General features: G+C 46.5%; 3 protein-coding genes across 5 annotated transcripts in view; 1 reads left to right on the forward strand and 2 right to left on the reverse strand.

The window, feature by feature from the left end:
- Window positions 1-711: 711 nt before the first annotated feature.
- LOC144474198 (uncharacterized) lies at window positions 712-2,049 on the reverse strand. Its single transcript, XM_078188843.1, has 4 exons — window positions 1,706-2,049; window positions 1,452-1,491; window positions 1,157-1,323; window positions 712-1,091 (listed from the first exon to the last, which is right to left on the reverse strand). The coding sequence occupies exons 1-4, from the start codon at window positions 1,729-1,731 to the stop codon at window positions 920-922; spliced, it is 405 nt and encodes a 134-aa protein (XP_078044969.1). The 5' UTR covers window positions 1,732-2,049; the 3' UTR covers window positions 712-919.
- A 297-nt stretch (window positions 2,050-2,346) lies between these two features.
- Window positions 2,347-4,693, forward strand: Holn1 (CD2 antigen cytoplasmic tail-binding protein 2 homolog holn1). Its single transcript, XM_078188334.1, has 7 exons — window positions 2,347-2,662; window positions 2,924-3,141; window positions 3,315-3,478; window positions 3,751-3,922; window positions 3,992-4,176; window positions 4,245-4,353; window positions 4,431-4,693. The coding sequence occupies exons 2-7, from the start codon at window positions 3,015-3,017 to the stop codon at window positions 4,673-4,675; spliced, it is 1,002 nt and encodes a 333-aa protein (XP_078044460.1). The 5' UTR covers window positions 2,347-2,662; window positions 2,924-3,014; the 3' UTR covers window positions 4,676-4,693.
- A 386-nt stretch (window positions 4,694-5,079) lies between these two features.
- The window catches only part of LOC144473967 (uncharacterized), a 39,328-nt gene continuing 25,948 nt past the window's right edge, over window positions 5,080-18,459 (reverse strand). For 2 of the 3 annotated variants that reach the window (XM_078188333.1, XM_078188332.1), the window contains one exon: window positions 12,495-16,617. In XM_078188333.1, coding sequence (XP_078044459.1) covers window positions 14,720-16,585 — 1,866 coding nt within the window. In that variant the 5' untranslated portion in view covers window positions 16,586-16,617 and the 3' untranslated portion in view covers window positions 12,495-14,719. Of the gene's footprint in view, window positions 10,296-12,494; window positions 16,618-18,459 lie in introns of those variants that run through there. The other variant, XR_013494675.1, reaches the window with a different exon arrangement.

An 18,459-nucleotide genomic window follows, 5' to 3' on the forward strand; every position in this document is an offset into this window, starting at 1 on the left:
AGAGTTTCGATCAACCACGTCCACGCGATAGGTATTCTGTGACATTTCGTACAATGAGAGAAAGTGAGTACGGAGAAGCAACCGGAAACTCGTGAACTCGAGTACTTAGGTTCTTTTTTTAAGACGTCGAATATGTAATTCCGCGACTAACAATCGCGAGTCGAGGCAGCTAACACACGGGAGTAACAGATATTTTGAACGTAACGAGATCGGTAACACTATTTTATCGCTTAACAAGACTTTCTATCATTGTTTAATCGACGTCCGCCGTCTAAGCTCGAACAAACTCTCCGCGATTGAGTTGGGCATTAATTAAAATTTTTTACCAGAATTGAGAAACTGTAATGATATATCAGAAATATATATTGCAACGGTAACGTATTTATTTGTACAGCGTCGTATATACTTGTTCATAATAAACAATTTTATGCATGTTGTTAATCATTAATCGCACGAAACATTGCCCAACTCTTCTTGACTATAAGCGAACCTTACGAAGCTTCGATATTGTACTATTCTAAGATCCTGCCTGAGAATCAAGAAATGTATATTTTACCAAAGTTTCGTAAAGTAAAGTGTAAGAATTTTATCAGACGTTTTATTGTTTCCCCATGAAATAAATTTTATTTAGTAAAATTTAATCGATTTTATATTTTATTATCATTATAAATCCGTACATGTACGATAAATTAAGGTAAAAAGTAAACTCAATGGAACGTTACGCATCGTATTTATAAAAAGGTCCGTCAACGATATAAAAATACTGCAAGTTACTTAACTTAATGAGTGGTTTTTCATACATTTTGTATAAACGTCATAGACTTCAACATTTATGTATAAAAATATAGTGTGATAGTGTGACTAATATCTATCTGGCACACGTTTCATCTGTGGATACAATAACTATGCTGGAATTATATCATTTATTCGCGACATCAGTTCTTCCTCTGAGCCTTCGCAGTAGCCTCACATCTTGAACCTGTAGCGTCACACGCTTGGCATGCATCGCCACTAGTATACAGTCCTCAAAAAATTGTACTAGATACGCTTCGGTTGCCTCCTGCAACGCGTCCAATGCAATTGGACTTAATCTAAAAGACGAATATCCATGCAAAATATGAAACATGTTTCAGAAGCATAATATTACAAATTCTACCTCATGTCTATGGGGCTAGAGGACATATCAGAAATAATGTCACGCACTAGACGTCCGAAGGGAAGTTTTGGTATAAGCACATGCACAGTTCTTTGAAGGTGCTTGATTTCTCTTAAAACTAATGTACGTCTAATATTGGCAGGTTTTCTGTTGCTTAGAGCATTCACCTAAAAACATTTTTCAAATAAAATATTTAGATACTATAAAATCCTGGAAATTGAAACAATAGAACTGTCTTTACAGTTTTAATGACATAATGAATTTATTAAATGAGTTAAACATGTTCATCACATACCCTAGACTTATCACGAAATGACTGTTGACTGCTGGTTGACCTAAAAAAATATTTTCTATTAAGAAAGAAAGATAGCAACTTTTAAATAAAAAGCAGCATTGTATTTGTTTGAAATTTATTCTGACGAATAAATTGAATAAAAGAGATATATCCTAAATCACATTGCGCACTCTTGGGAACAACACTGTCACATTGCATATTATTTCTTAAATATAACTGTTAAACTGAATGATTGAATATAACCGTTAACTAACCTCGCATTAGATTTTCGCCGCACCATATTTTTTCCGCTCGTATGACAGAGTCAGTTTATTTTATGACACAAACTTCGAATAAAATTTAAAATATGTGTCCAGGAACGTACAACTCGTGATAGCTAATTGCAATTAATTTTCAAATATCTTCATTAATAATTTGCACTTCAAAATAAGAACTTAGAAATTTCATCGTAGATTAACGCTTTTTCTTATACATATCTCTTCCTGTCTTGTAAATAAGAATATTATCCGTCAACCACTTATATTCTCACTAAATTTAAATATATAAAAGCAACTTGGTAAACTTGGCACAGTTGTTGAAATTGAAGCAAAATATTTAAATGCCTCTGCGTTGCACACATGCGAGAGACAGTGGCGTCTCTGGTGGAAAAATAATGAAGCCTTGTTCGAGGTCCGTACAGCGCCAATTGGTCCAGTGGCAAAACGCTCAAACTGTTAGCCAAATTACTGACAGTCGATTTTGGCTAACAGTTTGAGCGTTTTGCCACTGGACCAATTGGTGCTGTACGGACCTCGAACAAAGCTTTCACATTTTCCCGCAAGAGGAGCTGCTGGTAATTATTAAAAAAACAGAATTGATAGGTAGGATACTAATCACAGTTCCTTCGTGGCTGGAGAACTATAGCGTAGCTTTTCTGTGGCAACGGTAGCGTCACTATTGCTCACCTGTCGAGAGGACAGTCAAAAGACTACGTAGTTTTGTAAAGTGTATAATTCTTATCTACATATATATATATATATAAAACAAACATTTAATGTGATCGACCATCTCAATGATAAATAGGCTACACTTGTACGATATAACAGAGAATTGGTATGTGAATTATTTCACGTTTTTCGAACTTTAGGATTCGCCTTTGATGAAGAAAGATCTAAATGAAAAACCATTGAACGGATATTTGCACGACCTTGATAGTGAACCAAATCAACAAGGTACAGTATATGTGTCTATAATCATGCTGTTAATTCTTCTGCGTTGTAGTAAATCATTTCTGCGCTAGCTAGCCTCATTTTCATTGCATGTTAAAGCTAACCTAAACGAATTTAAACCTAATTGATATAGTTATAATTATTTAAAATAGATTTCTATGACAATTCTGTTCTTTCAAAAGTCGTTGAAACGAATCGCTTTGTTTTTGAGATGACTTTGTTAATTTTATTATAGTAGTATGCGATAAATAATTTTGCTTGTAGCTGGACTGAACGAAATTGCGTGTTTAAGCACGAAAAATTAATCGTATTTAAGATTTGAAACAAAAGAAGAGCGATAATACTAGAGAAGAAAATGTTGAAACGCAAATTCAGTGAGCTGGAAGATGAAAGAGGTCCAGCAAAGAACTCATTGGATTCGGATGAAGAAGATGAAGCTGCTGAAGACAATTACAATATTATGAATGAGGATGAGATTGAAGGTATGTGAAAATTTAATAAATGAAGGTTTGATTGAATTATTAATCCTTTGTACCTGTGAAATGATTCTTGGTCATTAATTAGTTACATTAACTCAAGTAGTAACTAAACAGGTAATAGGAAAAATTGCAGGATTGAATGGAAAAAGGATTAATTATTTATTTTTGATACTTAGGCGAAGAAGATGGACCAACGGCTCCAGAAACAAATGTGGGTTTCACAGCATTTAACATGAAGGAGGAGTTAGAGGAGGGTCACTTTGATAAAGAGGGTCATTATCTTTGGAACAAGGAGAAAGAAATAAGAGATAATTGGTTAGACAACATTGATTGGATGCAGGTTTGTATAACAAAGTGGCGATTAAGTTATGTATATTCGAGTAAGGCTGCTTGTTTTTGCGATAATCTCAGTTGTGACAAGAACTGAATTGTAAAGACGTAGTAATGACGTGTAAAAGTAGATTTATCGTTTCTGTAATTGCTTCTTGTTCTTGGACTCCTGCACATTGAAATATCAGAATATGTTTTCATACAGCGGTGAAATAGAATTATCTGTAAACCCGCCTTGTTTACTCAGTGATGCAAAACGTTACTAAGGCATAATCTTGATAGATCAAACCGAGTTCCACAGCAAGTGTAAAGAAGGGAAAGAAAAGCAGCGGATTGGCTGATAGCGACAGCGATGATGGTCCTGATATTATGTTCAATCCCGTTCATCTTTATAAACAAATTTTGGAATACTTGAAACCTGGAGAGACGGTGTCCAAAGCTCTGTGCAGATTGGGTGAGTGTTTCGATAGATTAAACGCTATCTTAAAATATATGTACTCATTGTATTGAAAAATAATTTCAGGCAAAGGGAAAAAGAGATTAACCACCGCGGAAAGATGGAAGAAGAAAAAGGAAAAGAAAGAGGTGGTGGAGGATGACGAGAATTCTGTTAGCATAACGAAATTAACAGAACTAGCTAACGAGTTGTTGACTCGTACTGGAAATATGGATATATATCAAGAAAGTTATGAACTAATCAAGAAGAAGGTCAATAGGTCGACAATAACGTATACCGCAAAGTTTTGGAAACTTTATTATATCGTTAATTTGTACAGGTTGAGAGGTCCGAAAAACATGCCCATCCTTCGAAACAGGAGGCTGAGTTAGATATGTACGCCGATGATTTCGACGAGAAAGAAAAGGCAAAGTTGGATGACGGTGAAAGTAATTGTATTTCATCTTTTTATGATACCTGAACGGATTGATTGAATGTTGAGACATTTAATACCTACGTCTTTCAGGCAACGTCAGAGGGCCAGCGAATTCCAAAAAAGACGACACGCAAGACGATGAGGCAGAAGAAGTGACGTGGGAATTAAAATGGTCGCAGGATGAAAATGCAGAAATCCATGGTCCTCATACGAGTCAGCAGATGCACGCGTGGGCCAAAGAAGGATATTTCAAAGGTGGGGCGTGGGTACGACGAACGGGACAGAGCAATCAGTTCTACAACGCCGCGAGAATGGATTTTGAACTTTATCTGTGATACTTTCATTAGTCTCGTCTTGTTAATCGAAAAAATAATATTTTGACAATATCATAGAGCTTGATCAAACACTGTAATACTATAGGTTCAACGAGTCGAGTCACTAAACTGTAAATAAATGCACGTGGCGACCATTTAGGTGATGGCACGGTCGAGATTAGTCGAACAAAACCAGCAACGCTAGTCGCTGCATTGATCACGTGCTTCGCACGTTGATGTCTCGTTTATCTGCACCGGCTCGACTCGCTGAATAGACTATAGTGGTATCCATTCGGCATAATTGGTATTCGATACGACTGAAAGCACCATCTAATTCAATAGAGAGAGAGAGTGACAGACAGAGAGAAAGAGAGAGTATGAAACATGTATAATACTGTAACAAAGTTTAATGAAGAACCACTCGATGAGTTATAACCATGTAACAAGTGAAAAAAATCGTTCTTGTCTTTATTTAAACTGATGTATCCGTCAGTAGTAAGATACTGAGTAACAATTAATTCCAAATCGAGCACGCGAGAGAGGAAAGTGTCCATTCTTGATACATATCGCACGAATAAAAGACTATTCGTTTGACAAACCACGGGGACGTTCTTTGACCATGTTTTACAAGTTCCGGAGGATGCATCCCTTTTACAGCGCACTTCGTTCCACCATCGTACTAAACGGCATCCGGTGCACCACTTAAATTACAAGGGAGAAAAAAACCCAAAGCTCACACTTGAGGAACTTCCTGCGTATGCCCGATGGGAATAGGGGTGGCGGAATTTATAGTTCGCGACGGCCCGCTATTTTTAAACCGGATTTTATCCCCAAAGTAAATCTATTTGTACCCGGGGCATAAAAACCCTGCGACCACCCCCTGTTTATTCAGCGGAGTGCGGTCCGATGTCCTCTCGTCGCTTTCGCGTCTTTCAACAAATAAATTCAAGACACTTTTCAACGCCTGTTCATCTTACATACTGGCTAAATCATGATCAACTATCACATATTAATATTCGGGTATTAAACAATGAACAAGGACACACGAATACAAGGAATCAAGGATAACCATACAGACAGACAGACGACACAACACAAGACAATAGGAAGGATTCAACAGATGGACCGTGTGATACTGAATATACAATATAATTTTATTAGATATCTTAAACATTTTTATTAGCAATGTATGAAATTTCTATATGGTTACTTAAAATATTTCGTGTATGTAAGTAAATCGTACATACATATGTACCCGTGAGTATGCGTTTTCATATTTATATATATATATATATATACTTTTTGTTGTTATATATATAAATCGGTAAGTATAAATTCGTGGCTCCTCTCTAGAATCCAGAAATAATTTTCGGAGCGTAGTTTTATTCAAAATGCAACGCGCGAGGCTTGCTCCTCGGAATTCGAACTTGTAGTGAAAGTGGACTGACACATCTACGAACATGTTTTCCAGTCGAGAAAAAATTACGTCTACATTATTATCAAATGTTGCGGGCGATTACACTCGCCTGTGTTGGATGAGTCGCGAGAGTACTTCGACAGCGAGTCCAGTGACAAAGAGAGCGTCCCTTCGTCCTGAACCGCTTCGAAACTAATTGCCAATTCCTTTAGTCAACGTGACTCTACGAAAAATTTATCTGCGAGCTAGTAAAATAGAAATCGTCACCGAGTTCTTCTTCCGGCGTCTCTCCGAAATCACCGCCCCCCACGTTTCCGGTGGGGGAGGGTTGGGTCGCGAGAGAAAGGGACAAGCGACTGTACAAAACGGCTATAAACACACGAAACTATTTACAGGAAAGACTGGCTGACACGGACACGGTGCAGTTTTTTTAGACTTACGCAGAGAGATCAACGGAAACAAGTACAATCATTGGTCTTTTCTTTTGTTTTTTTTTTCGTTTTCCTTTTTAAGGTTTTACGATCCGTGACAGGTCGTATGGTTTTTTTTAGGGGGGATCACAGAGGTAAACGATCAGACGAAGGACAAAGATCAAAGGGTGAGAACGGCACAAACAGTTGGACGCATTCGTAAGCCGGTTTCATAAACGCACGTAAGTATGCAAGCTGTGTAACAAAGCGTTCTGACGAGTTTCCGAAAATAAAGAATCGCTTTCTGTATTGTCTTAATCCTAGCCTTAACTACCCTACATAGTTCTAAAGTACTCCATTAATGTTAAATACGTGAGCACGTGACTACATCGACGGTCGCTTTTTCTCGTTCGAGCAACTCGCTTGCCGGTGAATTAACCGAATCGATGCTTGCGAAAGATCGAGGAATCGACGCAATATATGCCCCCCGTTAATTAATTTAAAGGTAATCGGGCGTAACGTCGAAATGTAATTTTACCGGTCGCGGAATAATTTTCAGTGGCCAATTAATGAATTTTCAAGAACTATTCCATTATTTCTGGAACATCCTCCGTATCCGCGCGCTAGCTGTTACCATAATTATAATTATAATAAAGGATAATTTGTGCGGCGACTACTAATATAATAGACATTCAAGCATCTGGAATGCCATTAAAACTTAATTGTGCGGCCGCGGAGCCGCGCGCGGCCTCTCGTTAATCAAGTTTTAACAAAGTGGTTTGAAAAAGAGTTTACACAACATTCTGCACCCTGGTTCAAGCCAGAATTAATTCCATTCGACACGCCTGATGAAAATGTCCACTTTTAACGAAGCCCGACGCTGAAAAATTCAATTCCCCGCCACTGTTATTAATTTACCCAATGCTTAGGAAATTGTCCACTTTTAACGAAGCTCGATATCGAACGATTCGCTTTTCTCTTGGTACAACGAAGCCGTGAAGCCGCCGCGAACAACTCGTCGCGGCCTGGAAATATTTTCGAAAATTACGCGCGCTCGTAATTTTCAAGGATCGAATTTTGGTATTTCTGAAACTGGGAACTAGCGACAGCAGCGTCGGAAAGAGGATCGCCGTTTTCGAGGTCGACGAACCGCGGGCGAAGAGTTCTCGAACGCGGGGCGCACCGTATCGTCATCGATGCTCATAATTAGGGATATTAGCATCGTCGGAAGGGCGAAGCGGAACGGCCCTCGAGCGATCTCGAGCGTCGTCCGGCGTCGCGGCGCTCCGCGGAGCGCCTCTACCCCCCGTCTACGACTTTTCAATTCTTAAAATTCTCGCATCGTTGTTATGAAACCGGCGGAGATACTATCGTAGATAGAGAGAGACGGGAAAACGAACATTCATTAGAAAGGAAAAACAACGGACACACAGAGAGACGGACGTTTTGCCGACGCGTACACGCTGCACGCGCGAGCGCCGTAAACGCGTACGCTCCCGCGAGAACGTGACGCGCATTCGGCGTTGCGTGTCTTCGGCTTCTATGTACATACAAAAATAGCCGTCAATGGGGAACGCCGCCGCGAAACGCGTCGAAATCCGGCCGGAGACCGGAAAAAGGGACGTCGAGGAGGAACAGGAAAAGGAAACGGGCCGAGGACGCGTTAAAACTCTCCCGCCATTTGTTTTTTCACCACTTCGCCGTCGTTCTCGAACGCGTGTTCTAAAATTGTTAATTCGCCGTTTCAGCCGGATTAACAATATTTAACGTCTTGCTCTTAAGCAGCAGAAGCTATCATTGCTGTCAACCCTTTGCAACGGTTTGCTGAAAACAAGTTTTAACAGCTGGGACACGGTTTCAAGAAATCGAAGTTAAACGAAAGCCTTTAGCAACTCGGAAACAATGCGATCATTTTTGAATCCGTTTTTAAAAGAATTAAGTATCGCCCTGTCGAGGGTAAAATGGAGCACTCGTAAAGGGTCCGAAGATTATTCGGCACCGCAATCGAGTCGCCGTATTTACGGCAGCGTGTAGCCGTTTAATGGTTCGTTAGTGTTTCGAGCCGAAATGTTTTTTTTCTCCAGGCGGCGTTTTCGAACTCATCGAACCCTTCTCAGACCGATCGAACCCCTCGGCCACTCCACGCGAACCGCCCTCTCTCTTTTCCATGCTCGTCTCCGTTCTTCAGACGAGGCCCCTCGGATTCATGTAGCATGACTAACTGCCATGACTAACGAGTTGGGCCAAGTGCCACCGAAGAATCTTGGCTAACCGACCGGCGAAGGTGGAACGAAACGCTTCCAACTCTAATATTTCGCCCTGTCGCGCGGTGGTCTCGCTTTTCTTTTAATTGGTCCTTAATCTACTTCTTTCGCTGCTGCCAGCGGAGTTCTCCGCGCCGTCCTGGCCTCAACCTCGCTCTCGCCGGCCATTTGTCCTTGTCCTTTCCGTTGGTTAACGTGACAAACTAGGTGGGAGCCGAAGATCGCCCGATAAATTAATAGCCCTGAAACTGTTACCATTAAACGGCACCTTGTCTTCTTGGAACACAAAGCGCCCGCATTCGCGTCTCTCTAAACTATCCTTGGACATTCGATGTAAATCTCCGACATCGCGCACTCGCAATTGCTCTGTAAATTATGTTAAAAACACGGGGAACCCGGGGCTGCAGTTTCGAGATTTGGTGGACAGCTGTGTTACCTTTGAACAAGAGAGAAATAAAGAGACTAATATGTCTAGAAAAATAAATTTTAGTAAAAGTTCGATGCAAGAGAGATATGTAACTACTGCAGATAGAATCGAATCTCCTTTGGTTCATGTTCAGGATTTCGGTGCTCTCCGGTTGTTTCGAAACGGTCCACGCATCGCCAGAAGTGAAACAGCTAGCAACGGGATCGGAAGGCCTCGATAGCGGGTCCTATCGGTATCCGATCGCCGGGGGAGCGCCGAAGAGCGTTCGACGGGAAAATGAGATGGGAAATGAAAAATCCCGGACCGAGCAGATCTTGGTTACGGATCTGTCGTTGCGAAGAAGTTCTCGGGGGGGTTAGAGGGGGAGGGGGGCTGGATCGTCACGACCGATTGCTCGCGAATTCCGTACCGAAACTTGGAAAGTTTCGGCCGTGATGGACGGCCAGAGAAGGTCCAGGGATGGTCGTGACGACGAGTTCTAGGTCAGTAGGGATCGTCGCGTGAGCGTTTTCACGGCCCTCCGAGTCCCCTTGAACGGGCGGCGTCCGCGAGGAAAAATGAATTTTTCAGGACTGTCTGTGGTCTCCGAGAGGCTCGGCAAGATACGCCCTCGAAAGCGTACACCGTTCTTTCTCTTTCCACCTCTCGTTCTCTCTCGCTGATTCCGTTGGATACACGTTCTTACAGGTGGCACGAATAATTCATCCTCCCGTTTAGCCGCTTCAATTTTTTATTGGGCCCTGCCCGGGGGTTAAACGATCGCGTAAATTAAACGAGCCGCGCGTTCGGGGAGCCGTTCGAAAACCGGGGGGTGGGGCGCGTTTCCTGGCCAATTGCTGGATTCGTTGCGAAAATCTCTGACGAATTATTGGCTGGTAATTCGCTTCTGTAAATGAAACGGTGAATGAATGCTTCTCTTTTCCAAATGACCCACGGTGTTCGAGCTCCTACGTTTCTAAACAGCAGAGACATTGACACGTTAATTCGACGTTGAAAAGTTATTCGAACTTGGCGGCGTGTTTTCGTTATTCGTTTCGCCGCGTAACAATGTAGATTCCATTCACCGAGACGATCCTCCTCGTGAACCAATGCCGTCGTAGAGCGGCGGATATCTTCGATTTCCCTGAAAAATGAATATTAACAAGGCCCGTGAGATATATCGCCGATCTCGGAACTGGAAAACGGTTCGCGTGGCCGGCTGCGTTGTTAGAGGGTTCCATCAATCGAAGATAATCATTCTCTGACCAAGGGACCGGAGTCATAACTCCTGATCCTATCGAGATCCGTCGCGGAGAGACTGCGGAGGTTCTTGCGGGCAGAGGTTTATCGCGTTCGAAATGAATATTTAACGGGGCGAACTTCTCCTCGGGGAGAACCGCGCGGGCGCGGGCGCGCGCGCGCGCGCGCCACGGCGGGAGAGAGACTTTAATCAGCGTGGATTCGATATTCCATGAAATTTCCGACGAGTGCAGAGATGGGAATGGAGGGTGGGGTGGGTGGGCGCGGAGGGGTGAAAATGCGTTTCGAGGAGGCGCTCGACGGCGAGACACACGCAGGCGGATTACGGGATGGGCGTCGCGTCGCGACCCGCGAGTTCGCCTAATGATTCTCATCGTTTCCGCGACTACCTCGCATGCCGTTCCACCAGGCGAATTCGAAGGTGCGACTCGCCCCCGTTCTTGTACAGGGTGTACCGAAAACTCCCATCCGCGTTCACGAAACGCTGGTCACTCGATCGACCGTCGCGCTATTCGAAACTCTAGCCTGAACGATACAAGATCGGTAACCCATTTATTCTGTACTTTTAAACACTGAATTACAGGATCAATCGATATGCCACTTTGAAAAATTTAGTATCAATAAATCTATTTTACTGATAAATTATTAAATTTCTAAACTTTTGCGAACTATCGCGTAGTTGAGACAAGGGAAAAAAGAATATTTCAAAGTATCCGAGAGGACGCTAGACGAAGGCTTTCAAAGGGCGGATTTCCACGGAATGATCAAAGATACGTTCTGAACAATAGAAGAGACTTTCACGGAAGCAAATGGGAATTTTCCGAACACCCGATGCACCGACTTACTTATCACCCACAGACACTGACGCACTCAAGTATATCTGCTTCTCTGCTCTTTCATTCTCTCTCACTCTTTCTCTCTCGCTTTTCAAAACGTAACATTCTTTTCTTTCCAAACTTAACATCATAAATCAATAAATAAATATATATATAATATATATATATATATTATTTATATATGTATACGCTTAAATTTGTATAAACGTGTGATTCCGGTGTCTAAATATACTAGATGTGTTCCACGTGGGTGTATGTATGCATGTGTGTGTTGACGTGTTCGTGGTGGTGTCTACAAGGTAAAGGTCGCGTCTATTATTGCTTCAATTTACAAAGATGGCCGAAAGTGGCCCCCTCGGTGCCAAACGGGGCACCGTTCTAGCCAACACACGACGAGTCTCTGACACGTGTCGTTTTGCTCCCTTTGAATACGCCCTGCACGGAGGAACGCGTTTCGCCCAAGGGCGCGAAGCCTAACCGCTGTCACAGAGTCTTCGTTTCTACCACTTCGCGCGTTAAATCTTGTCAATTACTTCTGATGCGGCTAGGTGGAATCTATTGTTCGTATCCACCCGCTACGAGTCACCGGAGCGATCAAGATTTTGCAATCGCTAAAACAAAGAAATAAATAAAAAAGAGAGCGAAACAATTGTCAGATAAGGAAATAAGTTGTTTATGACACTACCTAATAGTTGCAGAAGAAATCCTACAACTTTCAGCTGTATAATTATATAATTATCGTAATTTCTTATGAAAATCAATAGATTTTGTTCCATTTACAAGTAATACGGTTTAAAGAGCCGCGTTTAGCGACACGAACACGAAGAAAAATGGCAGCGCGGAGGAGTTAACGGGAGCGTTATCGCGATCGGATTGCCGGGGGAGCACACCGCGCGTATGGGGCTGTAATCGTCGAAGACGAACGGCGGTCGAATTTTCGCCCGATTCGAACTCGCGGGGGCAGCGATTCGGAAGCGTGGAATTCCGGCTTAGCCCCGGGGGGACACAGCGCCATTTTTAAAAGCAATCGCGGTAATGCGTCCGATTGGAACGGTGGCACATGCTGCGTCCGGCCGGTAATCAATTAAAAGCCTGTGGGACCGGTCAATTAAAACAGGGGTTTACAGGCGACGGGCGGCGCGGGGACCCTTGAAAATACCCGGCGTTTAAACAGGCGACGCTTCCCGCGGATACACCACCTCCGAGCTTCCGGTGAATATACCTGTGACAGCGTTTAGCCCCGGCTCCTTTAACTCGGTTTCTCGTTAATCCTTGCTTGAGGTAGCCGACTTTGTCGCGGAAATCTCGCTTCGGCCCCCCGAAGCGGAGAGTATCGCGCACGAATCGGAGATGGGAAAAAAAAGAGGTCGCCGCAGAAGCGCGCGCTAGAGACGCTCTCAGACAAAGAGACGGGGTGAGAGAGAGAGAGAGAGAGAAAGAGAGATGGGACTGTTGGAGAGGATCAGCGACGGAGAGGGACGGGGAGGTAGAGGAGGAAGAGGAGGAAGGAGAGAAGAGACAGAGAGTAATCTTGGGACGCTAGTCTAGTAGGGTTTAAACGGACTAACGAGACGCTGCTTTGATTTGATTTGTCACTACGTTTAAACGCGAAATGAACGCCCGCCCTCGGAAACACGCCGCGCAGCGTTTCCGCGCGGTGCCAAGCGCGGAATCCGACGCGGGATCCGCCGGAGTAAATACGTTCACGGCGTTTCTGGCCGGTTGGGACCGGCTGCGACCGACACCGTCGTCGTCGCGCGCCGCTGCAATTTGCATTCCGCATCGGATTGCGCCCGCCTGCCCCGGCGAAAATGCATTCTGCTCCTACAGCGGGCCAACTATCTCGGAAGACATTTCATTTTCAACTCGTCCGAAGCCGGTCGCGCGCCGATCGCCCTGCTCTCCGGCGCGAGACCCGTCATCGCGTTCTCGAACCGTGCACACGCCGGCTGGACGGTCGCCAACGTTTTAGCCGGGACATCCTTCTTTCACGTGCGAACCGTGGATCTTCCACCGCGGAATCTTGCCGTTTAAACTCTTTGGAAATTTCTCGGGCGAACCTCGAGCCGGCATTCGTAACGTTATCCAACTCGCGGCCGACTGCTCGCGGATACTTCGCATTTCTTCGATAATTGGAGCGCGAACTCTGACGAGCAGATAGAACACGATGTTCGTCGATAGTCATCTGCTCGATACGGAGTTCAATGAACATCCAGTCTAGCAATTGTTACAATCAATTTTTATCAATGAAAATTCGAAGTTATCTTAGCAATTGTGAGTTTCAAATAGAAAATGAATTGAAAGTGCAAACGAATTTCTGTAGCTGTTCGGACGTCGACGAATTCGCTCGCGGAATCAATTCGAGTTCGACGGACGTAAAGATAGCGTTTCGTCTAGCCAGTTCTCAATGGAACGCGCGCGTATCGTTTTCGCTTATCCGGGGCGAGGTCGCTAAACCGGGAAGGCAACCGCACGGACGAGAGCAGACCTTTCCGTGTTTGTGTCCGTGTCCTCGGCTAATCGTGGGATTCGCACTTAGAGGAATACGAGACCGGCGGCCTCGCTCCTCGACGAGGACGAGCGTAATCGATACTTTCGGTGAGCGGGGGGGATTACCTTATCACGGTCGATCTCGGGCAATCAGTCAGAACAGATCCTCATTAAATCCCAACTTTCCTGTCCCCGGGATCGCGCGACAAGCAGCAACGGGGGCTGAGACCATTACGTACTCATGAATATCAATTGGTTCGATATCCAAGGTTCATTTCGTTGGATTCGATTAGCACGTAGATGGAACAGCGAACGGCTTCTTGGCAATGTCTCCCCTCCGACGTGGCGATCCGCTCGTTAATAATTAGATCGCAAATTGTCATTTGTCGAATGTATTTTGTAGAAATCGGAGCAACGAAGACCGTTTCGGTTTGCGATCTTGCAAGATATCTCGCGGCGAATCCAAAACGTTTTCTTTCGTTCGAAGAGCTGGGCGAGCATTTGTTTCATCTCTTGCAAGAAAGACGAACAATTTTTGTACTCGATGCTGGTTCAAATGGTTCGGTTGTTTTATTCTTGGAAAAACATTCTTCGCCCGCGTTAGCGCAGTGTGGTAATGTAAAGAACGTTGAATATCGCCGCGCCGAGGGATCGTTTCCAAACAATCTCCACAAGACCGCCATTCTCCGAACGGTTAATTTCGTTGAAACTCGCGGGCCGCTCGACGCCATCGCTCCGAGTCGCGCCGGCAGATTTACAGCGGTGGGTGGTCGCCGCTCAGAATTTCTTCGGTAATCCCCGCTGAAACACGGATTACATATCGATCTACGCTTCCTGCAATCTTGAACGTCTGCGGAGACCTCGTTACGCCCCATTCTTGCCGGTCTTGGAGAGAGATCGCCATCGCCGGTGTCCTCTGGAGAGGCGAAATCTCCGTCGCCGGAAGCAGCTTCGACGGACCCCCGACCTGTTGTTCCACGGTTCAGACGAACACAACGTGGGGCTTCTCCGGAAGCGGAGGTTCATAATCGTAATCGTAGTCGTAGTCGTAACCGTAGCCGACCCGATGGAGATTGGACCGCGGCGGCGCCGAGGGCGGTGGGCTCTGCATGCGATACAGCGAGAGGACTTCCGGCGGCTCGTCCCGGAGATCCGTCACGTCGGCGACGGCGTAGACGCCCTCTTCCGTGGGCCTCTGATAGGGCTCCGGGTCGCGTCGATTGTTCGTCCTGGTGTACCTCGGTGTCTCGTAGATGTTGGTGTCCTGCGACGGCGGGCTTCTCTGGCCAATCTTGCCGCGAGGTGTGTCGTAGGGCGTGGTGTCCTCGTTCCTGGCCAGCAGCCGCCTGCTGTACGACTCGGCGTTCTTGTCCAGCTCGTCGTTGTTCCGGCCGACGTAGACCAGGAACTCGGGCCTGTTGGGCGCGGCGTACGCCAGCCGCTTCTTCCTCTTGGACCTGGTCAGGTGCGCTATCAGCACCAGGATGGCGGCGGTGGCGGCCAGGCAGCCGGCCGCGGACAGGGACAAATAGAGGGGGCTGAGCCGGCACCGCAGAGAGCCCTCGGACAGCCCGATCAACGGTTTCCCGACGAACTCCTCGTCGGAACAGACGATGTCGTGGGTGTCCAGCTCCAGCCTCGACTCGTTCCTTCGCTCCTCCGTCCTGATCACGTTCCAGAGCCAGTGCACCGAGCAGTTGCAGATCAGAGGATTGCCGCCGACCCTCAGAAACGACAGATTGTCCACCGGGAACTGAGTGGGCTGGAGCGTCGAGAGGCTGCACCGTCTCAGCGAGACCCACTTCAGATACCTGGCGCTGTACAGCACCCTAGCAGGCAGCTCCTTCAAGCCTCGGTTACCGTCCAACGAGATCCGTTCGAGGTTCACGTTGTCGGCGAACGCTCTGGCGTGCACGCTGCCGATGGTGCAGTCGTTCAACTCCAAGCTCCTCAGCTCGAACAGATTTCGGAAGCCTACCGCTTCGAGGACGCCCAGGGGATTACGGCTGAGGATCAGATTCGAGAGGACGTTTAATCTGGCCAGAGCCGAGGTAGGTACGGAGGTTAGATTGTTTCCCGATAAGTTGAGATGCAGCAGATCCGGGAGACGGTCGAACGCGTCGTCGGCGATGTTCCTGATCACGTTGTTCGCGAGGTCCAGCGAGACTAAAGACGGCAACGAAGGCAGCGAGTCCTTGTCTAGCTCCTGGATCAGGTTATCGGAGAGATCGACATTCTCCAGACTGGGCGCCAGGGCCAGGTTCCCGGTCGGCACCTCCAGCAACGAGTTCTCCTTCAGCACGAGCGTGCGGATCTTGTGGAGGTTCTTCAGAAGACCGTCCGGCAGGCTGGTGATCGAGTTGTCGCTGAGGTTCAGAACCTCCAATTCGCTGGTGCTCTTGAACGCCTGCTCGTCCATGTCCGAGATGTTGTTGCTAGCCAAGTTCAGCTCCTTAAGCAGCTCCATCCCCTGCAACGAGTTCTTCGCCAACGCCCTGATCGCGTTGCCGGACACGTTCAGCACCAGCAGGCTCTTCTGGAACACAAAGTTCTCCGAGCCCAGGGTGTGGACGTTGTTCGAGGTCAGGTCGAGCGTCTCCAGGTTACCGTAGAACCCGAACGAGAGGTGGATGCTGGCCACACGGTTGTTGGACAGGTCCAGGTGCTTGATCTCCGGGTTCAGTTGGATCGGGACAACCTCGAGGCCCGCGTAAGCGCAGGACGCGCGCAGGCTCTCGTCGTCGCAGCGGCACTGTGTCGGACAGAGACCGCTCGCCACCACTGACATCGCGACGGCCATCGCTATCGCGATTGGCAACGTCGTCGGCGACGGTCCACGTGATGCCATTCCATATGAACCCCGCCTCGACTGGAACTACCCTGCAACCAAATAACACCGACCGTTCAATACGACCACGGGACTTACTTATCTCGCTTATTTCGCCCCGGCCAACTGCCGCCACCAACGCAAAAACGAGCGACGAGCGACGATCGATTCCAGCCCGACGGCCGACACACGATACGATAAGGAAATATTCGAATCGTAACGATACTGCGAACCCGGTTCTTCCATCTAACCATAACCTTCTTCCCCCCGGAGAACTTGATTCCTTCGTGAATATCTCTGGAATCAATTCTGCTTCGGCGTTCGACGCCGCCTCCTCGTCGGAATAAGACATTAAACTGTTACGGTGACAACGACGACGAGTACACTCGTCGAAGGAAACATTACCATTTATATTCGTCTCAATGTTTCAATGAAAATCCTTGCTAACGCTCGCTTACAAATGTCAGACATTCTTGAATCGTTTTAAAAGAACCTGCCGCGAAGCGAACTGTGTTAAAAGATTCATCCGCGTGATTAAGAGATTACAGAAAATTGTTTCCTCCCTTTGATCTCCGAATACCTCGTTGCAATATTGTACAATAATTCATGAAACGTTTCTGCAATCTCTTGTCGTAGCGTTCGATTGCAACCATCTCTCTGGCCGATCAGATGCTAACGACAAAAGTGCAGTATTTTATCGCAGTATTTTTTACGAAATATCAATCGAATTTCTAGGAATATCAAAGGAGCAGATGAGAATGATGAAAGTGGACGTTGTATGGGTTTGAATAGGATGGTTTCGGTAACGATTTAACGGGGAGTCGAGCGTTTAAGGGTCGAGTCTGAGTAACCGAAATAGCCACCGTAGGACGACCGTATTAAAAGTCTGCTAGACGGTGAAACGAGGTGTAATTACGTGAAACGATGCAGGCCAAAGACGACAGGTTGCACCTAGTCATAGGGGCGCAACGAGAAAGAGAGTGAGAGAGAGAGAGAGAGAGAGAGAGGAAGAGAGAGAGAGAGGAGTCGGCCGAAATAAAAATCGGCCGCGGGTTGGGAAAACAGGGAACCTTTGTGGGAGAGGAACCCGCGAGAGCGTAACTACCCTTTACGTGCAACGGTTTGCTGCACAAACTCGATGCAAGTTTATTTACGGACACCTGCACGTTCAATTCGCTCGTTCGGATTTTGCACGGGCAGCCGGTTGCACCCTTGCCTCTTCTTCCTCCTCCTCCTCCTCCACCCCTTGCGTCGGGTTCCTCCTCCTGCTCCGCCGGACCCCGGAAACGCCACCGGACCCCCAGACCCCCGGGGATCCGGAGCAGTTTGCGTGTCAACTTTTTACCCCCTCTGTAATCCTCTCTCCTCTCTCCTCTCCTCTCCTCTCTCTCTCTTTCTCGATTTCGCTCGGCGTGCCGTTAAATAAATAACATTAGCCGCGGGGCCGTGAAAGGAACAATGATAGCGCGGAATTGTTTCGGAAAGCGAATCGCGCGAGCGACGGTTCGCGCCGCCACGAAAATTAACAAGCCGATAAAAAGTTTATTCGACATCGTTTTTATTATGTCGAGAGCGGGCGCGGAACACCGCGCGAGTAACCGGTAACGACACCGACGCGGCCGGTCTACACGCTTCCCGCATTATACCGAGCTCCCGCGCGCCGACTGCAACGCTCGTTGCAGCTTAAAATCCTGTTAAACCCGCCGACAATTCACGGCGCGAAACTCTTCTCCGGTTTGTTGCACGGCCGTCGTTAAACCGTGTCCGCGAAACCCACCGCCTTCGCGGCGTTTCATTGGGGCGCGGTCATTTATCCGTCGCGCGCGCCCCGGCGCTTCTTCCTTAGAAAAACCGTCGCATCGATTTAACCCTTGCCGCCCCAGATCCGCCTTTAA

This window comes from Augochlora pura, chromosome 8 (genome assembly GCF_028453695.1).
Source record: "Augochlora pura isolate Apur16 chromosome 8, APUR_v2.2.1, whole genome shotgun sequence".
In the NCBI taxonomy this organism is placed as follows: domain Eukaryota; kingdom Metazoa; phylum Arthropoda; class Insecta; order Hymenoptera; family Halictidae; genus Augochlora; species Augochlora pura.